The sequence below is a fragment of the Nicotiana tabacum genome, chromosome 13 (genome assembly GCF_000715075.1).
Source record: "Nicotiana tabacum cultivar K326 chromosome 13, ASM71507v2, whole genome shotgun sequence".
Taxonomy (NCBI): Eukaryota; Viridiplantae; Streptophyta; class Magnoliopsida; order Solanales; family Solanaceae; genus Nicotiana; species Nicotiana tabacum.
Genome location: NC_134092.1, coordinates 85,161,441 through 85,178,768, shown reverse-complemented (window position 1 = coordinate 85,178,768; position 17,328 = coordinate 85,161,441). Strand labels below are relative to the sequence as shown.

General features: G+C 39.0%; 1 protein-coding gene across 1 annotated transcript; it reads right to left on the bottom strand.

Moving 5' to 3' along the window:
* Positions 1–1,641: 1,641 nt before the first annotated feature.
* LOC142168203 (uncharacterized) lies at positions 1,642–2,457 on the bottom strand. The gene is made up of 2 exons (XM_075228859.1): positions 2,068–2,457; positions 1,642–1,950 (listed from the first exon to the last, which is right to left on the bottom strand). The coding sequence occupies exons 1-2, from the start codon at positions 2,455–2,457 to the stop codon at positions 1,642–1,644; spliced, it is 699 nt and encodes a 232-aa protein (XP_075084960.1).
* Positions 2,458–17,328: the final 14,871 nt, after the last annotated feature.

Genomic DNA, 17,328 nt, shown 5'->3' with positions numbered 1-17,328 from the left:
GTGTTGAAGTGAGGAGTGTTGTGGTTGTCTTGCCTGTATGGCTTAAAATGTTTGTCTTGCCTGTTAGGATTGCAGAAATATGAATCAACGAGAGGCAAAGCATTATATGTTTTGATCATCAATCAGGTTCTCTTTTCTTTGCAATCCTAATCCGAAGGTTAGGAATTTGTGATTTGTCCATATTGATCAGTTTTTTGCTGCAATTGATAATTCATGAAATGACTGAAATGTGAGTGTACCTACAAAACATAAAGCTAGGTTAGCAATAAAATCTGCAACAATGATCCCTTCCCTTAGTACAAGCTAAAAGAGAATATTGTAGTTGTTCTTTATCTGCTTGATCTTCCTTACTTAAACACTTATACACCATGGAGTTGACCATTCCCCATCAATAATGTTCCTCATCACCAAGGAATCAGTCTCCATAATCAGTGGATGTAATTGCCTTTCAACACAGTATTCTAACCGCACACAAATAGCCTTTGCTTCTGCCACTATATTGGTTGCCTCTCCTATTTCACTTGCCTTAGCAAAAACCAAATCACCCACATGATCTCACACACAAAATCCATATGAGCTTGGTCCGGGATTACTTCTTGATGCACCATTTGTGTTGCACTTGAACTACTTTTCATAAGGAAGTTGCCATGTCACTTTCTTGGTCACAACATATGGCTTGTAACCTTCCAAGAATATGATCATTTATGGCCATAAAAGGGGGATGCCTAACAGCCATGGATACCTCACTCTTGCTAGGTAATGTAGTGTCTTGTTTACCTCATGAAGCACCCTATTGCAGGATATTGTACCTCCATATTTCATTATATTTCTCCTCTTCCAAAGTTCCCATGCGATCACCGCTGGAACTGCTTGAAATATTGGCTTTAGTTTAGGACAACATTGTGCATTCCACCATGCTCTTATTACTTGATGAACCTGTATCGGATTTACTACCAACCCTGCTGCTTGAAAGAAAGTCTTCCATACCTTGTTTGTAGTTTCACTCGTTAAGAAAAAATGCTGGAATGAGTCTTCTTGTGGTTGTGAGCAGCACTAGAACTTGGACACTATCATATACCCACCTCTCCTTAACAAGACATCTATGGGAATCTTCCTTTTCCACAATATCCATAGAAAGAAGGAGATTTTAAATGGTAAACCTTGAGTCCACATCTTACTGTAATCAGGATTAGTAGGTGCTCTATGTCTCAAAATCTTCCAAGAACTACTAATAGAAAAATTTTCTGAAGGTATAGGCATCCATATAGGAATATCCCAGCCATCATCACTAGTGTCAAATAGAACTTCTTGTCTGATATATTGAGCAATGTCTATAGGAAAAGACTGATCCAGGAGTTGCTCATCCCAGTCATCATCCACTGTCAAGTCAGCTACTTCCTGTATATCTTCATTGATTGGGTAGTCTCTTGGAACAACATGGTACAAATAACCTAGTCCAGTCCAATTCTCATGCCAAATGTTAGTTGATCCCCTTTTTATTTTCCACAATATCTCATGCTCCACCTCTTGCCTGGCCTCTAACATTTTCCTTCTTACATGAGACCCCCCTCTAAATTTGACCACTGTTGCCAGCTCATTTTTACAGTATTTGTTCCATATGAAATTAGACCATAAGGAATTCTATGTCCTAAACTTCCACCACAACTTGGCAAGTAAATCTCTAGAGACATCATGCAGAGATCTAAAACCTACTCCCCCTCCTTCCTTTGGTAGGCATAGATTTTGCCATTTTATCCAATGTCTACTTCTACCTTCATCTTTGTTACTCCAGAAGAACCTATAAAAGGTTTTATGAAGGTGTTCAAGTACATTGTTAGGTGGATCAAGGACATAAAGGATGTATGTAGGCATGCTTTGTAGGACACTAGTGATTAATGTAGCTTTTCCCCTGTAGGACAGTAGCTTCCCCTTCCAAGAGTGTGGCTTTCCCTTCACAATTTTAATCAAGTCATTGTAATAATCCTTCCTTCTTCTTGTGTAGAATATTGGACTACCAAGATAAGTGAATGGAAACTCACCCCTTGAGAATCAACTAATAGCACCTACAGAGTTGAACAATCTTGCAGACACAGTAGAGTGCATATAAAAGGAACTCTTTGTCTTATTGATCATTTGGCCAGAAGTGTGCTCGTACTTGTACAAGACTTTTATAATCTTCTCTAAAAATAATGGATCAGTTGAAGCAAAGATTATAGTATCGTCTACGTAGGTTAAATGATTCAATGGATCAGTCCACTTGGGCATGCCAAAGCCCTTGAATTTCTGGTTTTCAAATAGCTTATTTAAAGACCTAGATAGTACCTCTATAGAGAGTATGAACAGGGATGGGGAGAGAGAATCCCCTTGCTTTACAGCTCTTGTTGAGTGAAAGAAACCTGAAGCTTGACCATTAATCAGAACAGAATACCGGTTGTTGGATAGTAGATTCCACACCATGTTGATGAAGCATTATGTAAATCCCATTTTCCTCAAAACATTCATTAAATACTTCCAAGAGACCTTATCATATGCCTTTGCCATGCCAAGTTTGATAATTACATTGGCAGGTTTTCCCCTTAACCTTATGCCAATAACAATCTCCTGAGTTAATAAGATATTTTCAAATATACTTCTTCCCTTGATAAATCCTGACTCGTTGGAAGAAATCAAAAAAGGCAGTATCTTTTCCAGCCTATCATGAACAACTCTAGATATCACTTTATTCATAAAATTGCTTAAGCTTATAGGTCTGAGATCAGTGAATGTTTGAACATGTTGTTTGTTTGGCAGCAAGACAAGGTTTGTGTGCGTTATAGACTTGGGAAAATGAATTCCTCCATAAAACAGTTTTAGCATCTCATGCATATCTTCACCTATTATATCCCAACATTCGTGAAAGAAAATGCCTGTGAAAATATCTGGACCACCTGCACTCTCACCACTCAAAGAAAGTACTCCTGCCTTTACCTCCTCAATTGTAGGAATTCTACAAAGCTCTAAGTTTTGATCACTAGACACCATTGGAGGTACATTGTTTAGAAGATCAAAGCATGTAGGGTCATCTTCTTGTGTAAACTGCTTCTGGAAAAATTTTGCTGCTGCATCAGCCAGCTGATCTTATGACTCAATCCAAGCACCATCATTATTCTGGATTCTCTTCAGTTGGAGCTTCTGCCTTTTACCATTGACATGGTTATGGAAACATCTAGTATTTATATCTCCTTCTCCAAACCAGGACATTCCTACTTTTTGTTTCCAATACTGCTCCTCTATGCTCAAATATCTCTTTAACTCAGATTGTTCTTTTTGAAGTACAATTCTATTCTCTATTGTTGGTTCTTCTTCAAATAGCATTTCTTTTACTCTGACCACATATTCTCTTAAAGCTAGTTGTTTAAAGATATCCCCATAAGTGAGATTGCTCCATTTTTAAAGATCAGTCTTAACTCTTTTTAGTTTTTGTTTGAACATCAAGAAGGGGTCACCTGTGAAATCAGCCAGCCAATTCTGTCTAACTACCTCCATAAAAGAGGCATGTGTTGTCCAGAAATTCAAAAATTTGAAAGGTTTGGCAATTTGAGTGTTCTACTCACCACAACTCATCAGTAGTGGTGCATGGTCAGACCCTGTTCTGATGTGGTACTCCACTTCTGTACTAGGTGATAAAGTCTGGAATGGCACATTGACAAAACATCTGTCCAACCTTTTGAATATGCATTCTGAGTGTAGTCTCCCATTCCACCATGTGAATGGACTTCCTTTGTACCCCAGGTCAAATAGCCCACAAGAGTGTACACAAAAGGCAAAATTTTCATATTCTGGAGGGTAAACTGGTAGTCCACCAATCTTCTCTTCTTCATTAAGAATCACATTAAAGTCCCCTCCAACCACCCAATGTAATTCCATGTCTCTAGCAAGGTAGTATAGATTATCCCACAATTCTAATCTAACCAGGGATGAACACTTCGCATATACAAAGGTCATCATGATGTGCTACTCAATATCTTGATGATAAACAATGATTGTAAGTTGATGGTCAGTGTCAATCACCACATCCCACTGGACCACAGCATCAAGAAATAATCATATCTTGCCATTGATATTAGATATTGTTGCTTCCATGCCTAGTCTCCTCCTATAGTTCTGAATAAGCCTCTACTTTTGGAAAGGTTCCATGAGTGATATAGTGAAAACACCATATTCTCTTTGCATGTTGATAACTCTCTGAAATGCCTGCTGAGTTTTAACAGATCTTATGTTCCATATGAGTGTCATAATCATCATATAGTGGTGGAGGCTGCCCTCTTGGGCAGTATTCTTGTGATGAGTTTGCTTCCTTCCTTTCTTACCATGTTTAGCTGCAGTCCTAGGTGACAAATCTCCTTCCCTTGCCACATACTTGAAATTCCCAGCTGTAGATTCATCAACACCTTCATCTTCTAGTTGTTCATTAGTGTCCAAGGCTTTATGAATTTCCAAAGGCAGTTCCTTGTGTGCAATAATGTCATGCATAATCTGATTAGAATATTGCATTGGTATATTGATTTGATTCTACATTGGAGATCCAGTGGCTGATGTAATTGCCATAGGCAGTGTATCAATTACAGCTGACTCCCTAGGAATTATAGCTGACCCTACTTGCTCGTACATAATTGTTGGATCCTTCCTATTTACATTTTGAGAGGCTGACCTAAGTATATGGTGATCTGTCTCTGCATCATCATTACTGACCTGCACCCTGTCTGGAAATATTACCATTGCACCTTCAACGTTGGCTACTAGTTCCCCAGTTTTGTTGTTGTCCAAAGCATTCCTGGATACCTCTATATTAACCTATGCTGGCATTGATTTAACTCTTTGATCATCAAGTCTTAGTCTTGTGTGTGCCTTTGAACTTACTTTACCTCTCCCTAGTTGTATAGAGCCTGTAGTTTTTCCATTTGAATTAGGTGAGTCCACAAATATATAATATGGTATTTCTTGACATGAGTGGTTGAGGGTCACATTAAGTGTTTCCTTATGCGTTCCAAAGTTCCTTTGAACCTAGTCAATGGTATTTTCTTTTGTCCCTGAAGCATTTTGCCCAGTATTAGTAGAGATAGAGTTTCTGGTCAGCTCTACAGCTTTAGGATTTGAATTTGATTTATCATCAGTTCTTAGATGCCAGGAAGTTCGGAGTTGATTTGGAAAGAACATTTTAATTTCGGAAGCTTTAAGTTTAAAGAATTTACTAAGGCTTTACTTTTGAGTAAACGACCTCGGAATCGGGATTTGAAGGTTCCGATAGGTTTGTATGCTGATTTTGGATTTGGGCGTATGATCCGGTTGAGTTTCGGGTGGCCCAGAAGCATTTGGGCACTTATTATGGAAAGTTAACATTTTTGAAAGTTTAAGAATTTCTTAAGTTTGATTTGAAGTTAACTTTGGTGTTATCGATGTCCGTTTGGGGTTCTAAGCCTTGAAATAGGTTCGTATCATAATTGGAAACTTGCACGCAAAGTTTGGCGTCATTTTGGAATGTTTTAATATTGTTCAGAAGCATTAATCGAAGTTTGGAAGTATTTCGATCATTGATTCATAGTTTCGATGTTGTTTGGCGTGATTTGAGGCCTCGACTAAGTCCTTAATGTATTTTGGGACATGTTTGTATATTTAGTCAAGGTCCCGGGGGCTTCGGGCGGATTCCGGATGTTTAACGGATCGGATTTTTGACTTAAGGAAAAGTTAGAAATTTTGATTGCTGGTGTTTTCACACTTGCACATGAAGGACTGGAAGTGCGGTGTCGCAAAAGCAAGGCAGTGGCTCACAAAAGCGTCCAGGGCAGGGCTGGACTAAGGTCGCAGGTGCGAAGAACTTTTCCGCACCTACGCAATCCTGGAAGCGGAAATGGAAGCGCATAAGTGGATTTTTCAGGGAAAGGCTAGGACCGCAGATGCGGTCGCATTTTCGCAGAAGCGGAACCGCACATACAGATGAGGCGTCGCAGAAGCATGGGAGCAAAAGCACTGGAGGGGCTACAGATACGGTTGTCGACCTTGGCTGGATTCTCGCAGGTGCAAGCTTGATGCCGCAGAAGCGACCTTTGGGACCGCAGAAGCGGAATATTCTGGGTAGTATGGGTTTTAAAAATGGGATTTGGCCCATTTTCTTTCATTTTCTCTTGGCTTGGGCAATTTTTAGAGAGCTTCAAGTGAAGATTTTCATCATCCATGTCAAGGTAAGTAATTCTAACATATTGTGAGTTAAATACATGGTTTATATTTGAATTTGAACATGGAAATGAGTAGAAATTTGGGATTTTGGTAGAAAACCTATAAATTGATATTTTTGGATTTTCACCACGAAATAGGACATGGAAATTGGAATAAATTATATATTTGAGTTCGTGGTGTTATGGGTAAAGTTTATCTTCAAAAACTTTCGGAATCCAGGCATGTGGGCCCGAGAGTTTACTTTATTGACTTTTCGAGCGGAGTTGGGAATTGTTATAAATTGTTAAAATGTAAGCATTGGTGTATATTTTTATTGATTTGCACATTGTTTGACTAGTTTCAGATCGTTTGGCTTAGAGTTGAGTGTTAGAGTGGCGTTGGAGCCGGTTATGGAAATTCGAAGCGAGGTAAGTCTCCTGTCTAACCTTGTGAGGGGGAAACTACCCCTAGGTGATGTAATTGCTATGTGATACTAATTTGTGGGTGCTACGTACGCACGAGATGATGAGAGTCTGTACGTAGCTAAAGCATGTTTATGTCCGAGTAGACTTAGGACCTTATTATGTAATAATTGAATTATTTAAACTCATTCTGCTGGCTTAATTAATTGAACTTATAGTTGAAATTGATTTAGAAATAAATGTATGTATTCTAGGCCAAACCTTATCACCTTGAGATGTTGGGTAGTAATTTGAGAAACGATAAAGACTATATTCACTTAGGCTCATGTACTGTATTGTAAACATGTACTGTATTGTAAGCACGTGTCTCGTAATTTGGCAACTTCCTTCCTTTATTGTGGAGCGAGCCGAATGCCTCGGTAGAATCGTGCGTTACATCGTTGGTAGTCCGAATATTCACGAGATAATCTTTCTATTGATGCCCAACATTTTACATGGTACTTATTATCCGTTTGTTACTAGTACTTGAAACATCTGAGCTGATGAGGTAGAATACAAGATTGAGGAATTCATACTTTAAAAGAAATATTTGGAAGACTAGGTAACTTACAGATTTACCCTGTTATAGTTGTGTGCTTCACACCTGCTTATTGTTTTGTTATATTGCTTTGTTGGACCTCTAGTAAGTGTCGATGTCGACCCCTCGTCACTACTTCTTCGGGGTTAGGCTAGATAATTATTGGGTATGCGTTGATTTACGTACACATGCTGCACTTCTGCACTAAATGGTGCAGGATTTGACAGATTCATTTGATGATCATTTTGGTGCGTAGGCGCAACTGTTGAGGAGATTTTGTGTGAGCTGCATCCCAGGCTACGCATCGCAGTCCACATAGTCCTCATTGTACTATTTATTTTATCCTATCTTATTTACATTCCAGACAGATGTTGTATTATTATTGTACTCCTTAGTAAATGCTCATGCACTTGTGACACCGGGTTTTGGGGTGTACTAGTTGATGCTTACGGTTATATATATGATCATCCCCTTTCATTTCTCTTATAAACTATAATTCTGTACATTTCTGTGGATTTAACAGTGTAAATTTCCTTTTCTTATTAAAATTTGTGATTTCAAAAGTAATAAATTGAGTAATTAAATTGATAAGTCACTGTTGGCTTGCCTGACGGCGGTGTTAGGCTCCATCACGACCTATAGTGGAGTTTGGGTCTTGACATGGGCCGTGGGCTATCTTTTGTAAAATTAATGGATTTTGTTGTACCTTTGGAAAGGTTGTGGCCTACAGGAAATTTGTAAATACGAGTTGATTATGTGGTGGTGTTGTGATAGTTTACTGTGTGAATTGTTGTGTGATTTGGGTTACTGTTATGCGGCGTATAAGGGTAGCATTCCATTGTTGATATTATGCGGGTATAAGGGTGGAATTTCACTGATGTTATGTGTGTTGGGATATTGTCTAGGCATAGTGATTAGGGTGTCTATTATACGGAGCGAGGAGGCTATTATACGGAGCAGTAGGGAGGCTATTATAGGAGCGATAAGGGTGGCTATTGATATTTTCAGGGTGGAGGTATAAGGGTGGCTATTATATGGAGTGCTATGGGTGTCTATAGCAGAGATAAGGGTGGCTATTATGAGGGATGATATGTGATGATGTGGGGTTATTGTGTTGGTGATTTTCATGTGATGTTATGATTTTCCTTGTGTTTATTTTTATATCTTGTGCAACTTATCTTTTTATTTCAGTAAACTTGATAATAGTCTGATCCACGTTGAAATTGTGAGCCAGTGGGGTTTGCCGGGTGGATTATGTTATTGGCACGTGAACTGTCCATGCATATGTGATATGAAATGTGGGCACGAGGTGCCGGGAAAATATAATGATTTTGACATTGGCACGTGAACTATTTGTGCAGTTGTGTTATGAGATGTGGGCACGCGGTGCCGTGATTAGATAATGAATTTATTATTGGCATGTGAGTTGTCTGTGCGGTTACGAGTACGAGGTGTCGTGAAAATATAAAAGTGGGCTGAGACCCGTGTTACGAAAATAGGAAAGTGGGCTGAGACCCGTGTTTTATGATTAGAGTCCGATAATACCAAAGTCCACTGTAAGACAACAACAACAACAACAACAACAACCCAGTATAATCTCACTAGTGGGGTCTGGGGAGGGTAGTGTGTACGCAGACCTTACCCCTACCATGAGGTAAAGAGGTTGTTTCCAATAAACCCTCGGCATCCTTCCCTCCAAGAACTACCCACCTTGCTCTTGGGGTGACTTTTAATTGAAAGAATTATATTCAAAAGTATTTATTTGAAAGAATTATATTCGAAAGACATTTATTTGAAAGAATTATATTCGAAAGATATTTATTTGGAAGATTTATATTTAAAAGACTTACATTTGAAAGGCGTATATTTAATGGACTTGATTAATTGGTTTTACTTGTGTTCCTTATTCGTTTGAGCAATATTTATGGTGTTTTTGTTGCCCTGTTGTTTATATTACCGGTTGATTTTTGTTGTTATCATTGCTAGTTATTTTCCAATACTATTGTATACTGCTATATTGTACAGGTTATTTGACTAGTGAGTATCTTGACTGCACCTCGTCACTACTCCATCGAGGTTAGTCTTGATACTTACTGGGTATTGAGTGTGGTGTACTCATACTACACTTCTGCACATTTTTGTGTAGAGCCATGTATTTGAGATATCAGATTCAGACAGGGTTAGAGTGTGATCGCAAGGATTCAAGGTAGGGCTGCTTGGTCGTCACAGTCCCTTAGAGTCTTTCCATTTTATTGTACTATTAATTTATTATTCGAACAGTATTGTATATTCGACCCCCGAGATCATTCCATGTATCCAGTTAGAGTTCGTGACTCTGTATTACCAGTCTTAGGAGGTTGTTATAATTATTTTCGCTTTTGGTTTCGACCCTTGTATTAGATTATCTATAGAAATAAATGGCTCGAAATGTAATTGTAATCGTCTTACCTAGTCATAGATACTAAGTACCATCACAACATCTGTGGTAAAATTGTGGGTCGTGACAGATATAGACTATCATATTAGGAAGAAACTACTCCCAAATTTGAATTGAAATTTTTTTATTTTCAAATAATTTTAAAACTCCAACTTGAAACTACTCCCCAATTTGAATTGGCAATTTTGTTTTTTATTTTTAAAAAAAATAAAAATTTAAAACTCCAACTTTGTTGAAGCTTTGTCCTAAAACTCTACACTTGGCATCATATAATTATTTTATTGTCATTTGAGGAAAATTTATGGTTAGAGAGAGAGAGGGAGGGAGAGAGAGAGAGAGAGAGAGAGAGAGAGAGAGAGAGAGAGAGAGAGAGAGAGAGAGACTACTATATTAGGAAGAAACTACTCCTCAATTTGAATTGGTAGTTATTTATTTTTTCTTATTTAAAGGTACTTATATACCATCGAATAAGTTTTTTGTTATGTATTTTTTTAATTATATTTCTAATGTTTAATGCTATTACATTATTAGTAGAAATATTTATTTGCATATTACTTTGTTTAATATTTTGTCGTATATTTTATTACTTTTGATTTTTTTTTTATTTTGAAGTGTATTCAATTGGTCCCAATAATATTATCTTAATTTTAATGAATAAAATATCTATTAAATTAAAGGGACTTATATTGTCATCGAATAACTTTTTTGTTCTATATATTTCTTTATTATATTATCAAATTTTTAGTATTATTGCGTTGTTAATAGAAATGTATATTAGCATATTACTTTGTATAATATTTTTGTCTGCTACTTTCTTTTTGTAATATAATAGAAGATATATATTATAATGACCTGACCGGCCATTTTACTTTTTAGATCCCCTTTCCCCTAATTAAGACTCCCCGTATATGCTTTTACTATTTTATGACTTGCGGGAATGGTTAGTTCGGGTTTGGAAGGGTTCGTATTAAAATCGGAACACTTGGTTCCTTAATATTGGCTTAAATGGTTAAGTTTGACTTGAGTCAACGTTTTGAGTAAACAACCTCAGAATCGGGATTTTACGGTCCCAATAGGTTTGTATGATAATTTTGGACTTGGGCGTATGTTCAGATCGGGTTTCAGATGACCTGGGAGCGTTTCAGCGCTTAATATTGAAAGTCGACGCATTTAAGGTTTTCAAGTTCTTTAAAGTTGGTTTGAAGTGGATTTTGTTGTTATCGAGGTCCGTTTGGGATTCCGAGCCTGAGAATAGTTTCATATGGTAATTTAAGACTTGCACGCAAAATTTGGCGTCATTCTGAAGTTTTTGAGTTCCATGATTTGATTCATGCGTTTTGGCGTCTGATTCATGATTGTAGATGTTATTTCGGTGTTTCGATCGCGCGGGTCAGTTCGCATGATATTTTTAGACTTGTGTGGACGTTTGGTGTGGAGGCCCGAGGGCTCGGGTGAGTTTCGGACGCGTTCAGAGGGATGCAAGGATTTCAATTTTCTGGTTTTTTTGTTGGTGCCTCAAGTATCGCAAATGCGAGGTTTTTTTCACATTTGCGAGGTTGTCTTCGCAATTGAGATGAAGCCTGGACGAGGCAGGACTCGCATTTGCGAGATTTTTCTTCGCTTTTGCGATCAGCACCCCTTCGCATTTGTGAACTTCTTGGTCGCATTTTTGACCATGTCAGAGAAGGCCAGCCTTCGCATTTGCGATGGTTTTGTCACATTTGAGAACAAGATGTCACAAATGCGACATTTTCGACTGTTGTAGGAGTTTTTTATTACGGGACTTAGCTTTGTTTCCCTCATTTCCCACTTGGTCTTAGGCGATTGTGAGTGCATTTTGTGAAGGGATTCCATCAACATCAAGAGGTAAGTGATCCCTATCAATTCTTTAGCTAAGTGCATGAATCATGGGTAGATTTAACATGGAGAGATGGTGAAATTAATGGGATTTTTAGGAAAACCTAGGGTTTTGGTAAAAATGGGATTTCACCACGAAAATGATTATGGAATTAGGTAAAAATTATATATTTGAGTTCGTGAGGTTATGGGTAACATTTATCTTCGAAAATTTCCGAAATTCGGGCACATGGGCCCGAGGGTAAATTTTAGGAATCTTCCAATTTGGGTTGGGTAATTTCTCTAATAGTTAAATTATGAACTTGTGAGTGTATATTGATTAATTTATATAATATTTGGCTAGTTTCAGGTTGTTTGGCACCAAGTTGAGGCTTTAGAGCGGATTTGGGGTCCAGAAGTGAGCTTGAGAACGAGGTAAGTCTCTTGCCTAACCTTCGAAGTGGGGACTCATACCCTTAGGTGAATCTTGTTGTGTACTACTTGTGTGGGGAGCTGCGTACACACTAGGTGACGAGAGTCCGTGCGTAACTATATTCCATGAAATATCCGGGTAGTCTTAGATCCACATCATGCTTTAATTGTATCATTATGTTTTTTATGCATATTAATTGTCTTAAATAGAGCTGAGACTAGGGATTTTAAAATTGAAAATTTCCAATTTAGATTTCTTATTTTTCGGAAGAATTGAGAAATACATAATAACTTTGAGAAATTCATGTCCACTCGCATCGCAAGTACTTTCGCGAGCGAGGTAAACTTCTCTACTCTCATGGGAGCGGGCCATTCGCCTCGACAGTATAATAGATGTATGTATGGTTCGTGTCGTTTGACCCTAGGCAGTGCGCACATTATGATGGGGTCGGTTCGTTCGCCTCGGCATGATTATGTATCACACTCTCATGGGAGCGGGTCGTTCGCCTCGGGAGTATAATAGATGTATCTATTTTCCATGTCGTTCGACCCTCGACAGTGCACACATTATGATGGGATTGGTTCATACGCCTCGGCATTTCTATAAAATACTCTTATGGAATCGTGCGTAATATTTGATAAAAAGCCAGTGTATCTATGAGTTTTCTAGATTTGAACTGTGACGACCTATCTGGTGAGGTCCATTATATATATATATATATATATATATATATATATATATATATATATATATATATATATATATATATATATATATATATATATATACATACATACATACATACATACATACTAAATGAGAGCTTGAGTTTATTGTTGAGAGGAGTATTTTACCACGTATTTATACGTGCTTGTTACGTTTATTTACTCTGCCTCACATCTGATTAATTCCTATTGTATTTGACTTATTGGACCACTAGTAAGTGTCGATGCCGACCCCTCGTCACTACTTCTCTGGGGTTAGGCTAGATATTTGCTGGGTACGCGTTGATTTACGTACTCATTGTCACTGGCTCATTTTCTTACGCTCGTCAGTGGCACCGAATTTCCCGTGCAGTGCTTGCAGTTCCCCTCGCTGCAGGCCAACCTTTCCTTTTCCCAAGTATTCCAATCACGATCCTGTACCTGTTGGTAGAGCTCTCCCATGAGGCTCACCCTAATTGAGCCTCATGTAGGATGTCTAGGCACTTGGCCTCGACATGTTGTGGCGCTTCTCGTCTTAGGATTATAATCCATGCGCACCATGGGGGTTAGCTTAGGACATGTCTTGTCCCTCGCCAAGAACTGAGCATCGCTCTCACGTGCATAGTCCGATCCTCAAGCTTAACAGTCACCTAGTGCATCCGCAACCGGCTTGTGCTTTGCTCGAGTAAGGCAACCTTTAGTCCTTGGCCATTATCATGTGCGTCTTTCGTGCCATGCCCATACATAGCCCTCGCGACACACTTCCACTTGCTGAACTTATTGTGCAGGTATATATATATATATATATATATATATATATATATATGTCTCTGTTGGTCCTCTGGGCGCAGAGGCGCGGCTATTGCAGGGACTTTACGATGAGCTGCATTCCTTGTTACAATCCGCAACATACTGAGTCTTCATCTGAGTAATTTTTATTCTCCTATCTAACTTGTATTCCAGACGGATATTGTATTATTATTGTACTCCTTAGTAGATGCCCATGCACTTGTGACACTGGGTTTTGGGGGTTCCTACTGGTTGTTCATTATTGCACTTCACGTAATTATTATCATTTCACCTTGGAATTTATATTTTTATACAGGAATTGGAAAATAAGATCACGGGTTTTCTACGAGTACCAGTTTTTATACTATGTATTAAATGAAAATTTTGATTTCAAATTAATAAAGAATAAGTAATTAAGTTGATCAATCATTGTTGGCTTGCTTGATGGCGGCGTTAGGTGCCATCACGACCTACAATGTATTTTGGGTCGTGATAGCTTGGTATCAAAGCTCTAGGCTCACTTGGGTCTCACTAGTAATGAGCAAGTCTAGTAGAGTCTTGCAGATCGGTACAGAGACGTCTGTACTTATCTTCCAGAGGCTACAGGGTTATTAGGAGCACTTCCCTCCTTGATTTCTCATTGTGCGATTTGATTCCTTTGAGGCTTATGCCTATATTTCCTTCCTACTCAATCTTACGCGACGTGAAGCACTTGTTATAAATTGGGAATCGAGGAGTTGTAGTGCTAAGGATGTTTTATCGTTTCAGCTTAGTATCTGTATTTTATATGGTTTTGAGGCTATGGCGCAGATTGCTATGATGTTCATGAATTGTTATCACATAGTGTTGGTGTAATGGTAGGGTGATTATCTATGTGTCGAGGCAGTGAATGAATCAAAAGGAGGATCTCTCAGTGCGTGGTTTAGGGGTTCGACATTTAATTCCAGCGGGGAAAGACAATCGGTCTATGGATGTTCAGGCTTTGGTTGGTGGAGTATCAAGACATGATATTTTGGGTGTGATGGCATTCTCATTTATGATGTGGTGCCGTCGTCCTTCTCTTTAGAACACATTAAGGTTTGCCGGTGTTATGGTCCTCTTTGATTTGCCCTCAGGGTAGCGTGTTGTGAAATGGTGCCTGAGAAGCAGCTATCAGATATGGAGGTGTGTAGCAGTTTCAGAATCGAATCGGTGTTTTTAATGTTGATGGCTCGAGAAAGATGATCTTCAAAGAGGCTTAGAGTTGGTAGAAATTTATTAGTTCAGGTGCTACAGAGATGGATTTTAATTTGAGGCAACATTTGGGTAGTGAAGGATAAGGAAGGACATGGTGGGAGGTGTTTCGTGGCGGTTGAATTGCTAGTAGGTCAAGTATGAAAAACAGAGGTCGAGAAGTTGCTTAAAGGTTATGTGTAAATCGATCCCGAAAGAGTTATGACGGTTTAGACCACGACTCGAGGTTTGTATTCTCTGTGGTTATGGGAATTCAGTTACATGTTGCAATGGTTCTTCCGAAATGAGTTGAGTGAAAGGGATTCTAGACAATGAAGTGTTTATTCTACTAGTAGTTCCGGGGTTATGAGGAATTCTTGTACTCTCGCATAGTGGTGCAATAGGTGCAGTGAGCGGCATAGGAATTTGGAAGTTGAGGATCAAGGTTGCGGTTCGGTGTTGACAAGAATGTCATGAGCTCAGATGAGCAAGGAAGAATTCAGATATTCAGAGTAAGTTGGCATTTTCTTTAGTGTCACCAGATAATAGTGTCCTATGTAAGAGGTTTAGTGTATTGATTTGCGGATTCTTGATTTTCCTTACAGAATTAGTACGGTTGGTGGTATGGAGGAGCAGACTTTGCTACCTGGTATGGAAGGTCGTAGGAGCGTATCCCACGGGGAATTTGTATAAATGTGACACGTTAGTCACTTTATTGTTAAGGATTGAAACCAAGTATGGAGATTTTGATGTTGTCGCTAATGTGAGAGATTATTCCTGAAGGGCACTCTATTCATTTGGTTGTGGACTGTGGAAGTTAGTTCTATATTGGACGGTTGCTCGTGTATGTCAAGAATAGGGCCATTGTGGACTTTTGAAAGGGTGTTGGCCCAGTGTGGTATGATTAGAATCGATTTAAGGTCCGTTAGTGAGCCTAATGTGAATGTGTGCTATACGTCAGGTCGGATGTGTTCATTTATCATAGCATTGTTTACGGAGGAGTCTTCAGGTGCTGGATGTTAATACCATCATCAGTTATTTCATGTAATACTCTATTGTGCCATGTGGGTTGTGAGACGGCTTGATTATTTGCACAAATGTTGTGGTCCCGTGTAGCTTGTGGTATTATATGAGCAGGATGGCTCTCGAGATGCAGGTCATTTATTGCACCTTAGTCATGCTTGGGTTTTGTAGCGTATGGCGCTATCTGTCTCCTCAAGGTTATATTTTCGCACTTGGCGTGCTTGTGGTCGATATTCGGGTATTTGGTAGGTATAAGCATTATACCTTGATGGGTATTTCCTTATTTATTATTATGTGTGGATCGGGTGGCACGCCTCCACAGGTATGTTGTTTGGATCGGGTTACACGCCGTAACAGTATCATGTTTGGATCGGGTTGCACGCGGTAACGGTACCATGTGTGGATCGGGTTGCACGCCGCAATAGTGAGATGTTGAGTACGGTTCCCTATATCTATTCGTGTGTATTTTGTTTCTCATTCTCTGAGAAGGGTTCATAGCATCTGTTCGATCATTTTATTCGTTACCCGGGCAGGGTAGTTCTTTTCCAGAGTTCGTGTTTCCTTATGTATCACATTCGAGTTTGTAGCTTGTTGGCTCATTGATGGCGTCATATGAGGTTTTTTTCAGTATTTGAGATGGCTTATTTCTTGAGCAGCTTGTACTGGGTGAGACGAGGTTATTGGACCTGAAATCAGTGTGATCGGAGTAATGTAGGGTATATTAAAGAGAAAATATTGTTATTTAGTTAAAATTGAAGTAATGTTCTTGTTCGGAGAAAGACTCCTTGATTTATTGATTTGGTTAGGTGGTTATGAGTTTCTACACATCTCTTTAGTCGTAGCAGTATTGCGAGAGTTGGAACATGGCTTACATGTGTTATACGGCGCATTGTGGGTATCAGATTAGTGGAATTGCAGCTATTGTTGTCAGAGGATATTATTATGGTCAAGCGACTTATGTGCTGCAAGGTGTGGTTTCAGCGGAGGATCATGGTCATGTTGGGTACAGTGTGTGGTGATTGATGCGGTGTTCGTATGATAGAATCGGGTCTCGTGGAAAATTCTGGATGTTGGAATTTAGTTCTAAAGCTTGTTAGCTAAGGTTATAGGGAGGATCTTAGGTCTGGCTCGAGCTAATGTTCTCAACTTGTTTGTCGTGGTACGGGTAGGTGCACGAGGTGTTAAACAGTGATTTTGGACAACTTCGGAACAGTTCTTGGCATGTTCGAGGATGAACGTATGTTTAAGTGGGGGAGCATGTAACGACCCAATTGATTATCTTGAGCTCTAGCACGTTGTTCTGCGGTTTAAGGCCTCGAGTAGCTTCACTTCATGTATTACGACTTGTACGTGTGGCCGAAATTGAATTTCAGGAAGTTCGGAGTTGATACAGATGGAAAATGCTAATTTCGAAAGCTTTAAGTTAGAAGAATTGACTAAGGTTTGACTTTGACTAAACGATCTCGGAATCGGGATTTGAAGGTTCCAGTAGGTACGTATGATGATTTCGGACTTGGGCGTATGTTCGGGTTGAGTATCGGGTGGTCCGGAAGCATTTCAGCGCTTATTATGGAAGGTTAGCATTTTGAAGGTTTTAGAATTTCCTAAGTTTGGTTTGAGGTGGAATTTGATCATATCGATGTCTGTTTGGATTTTTGAGCCTTGGAATAGGTTCATATCGTGATTTGTGACTTATACGTAAA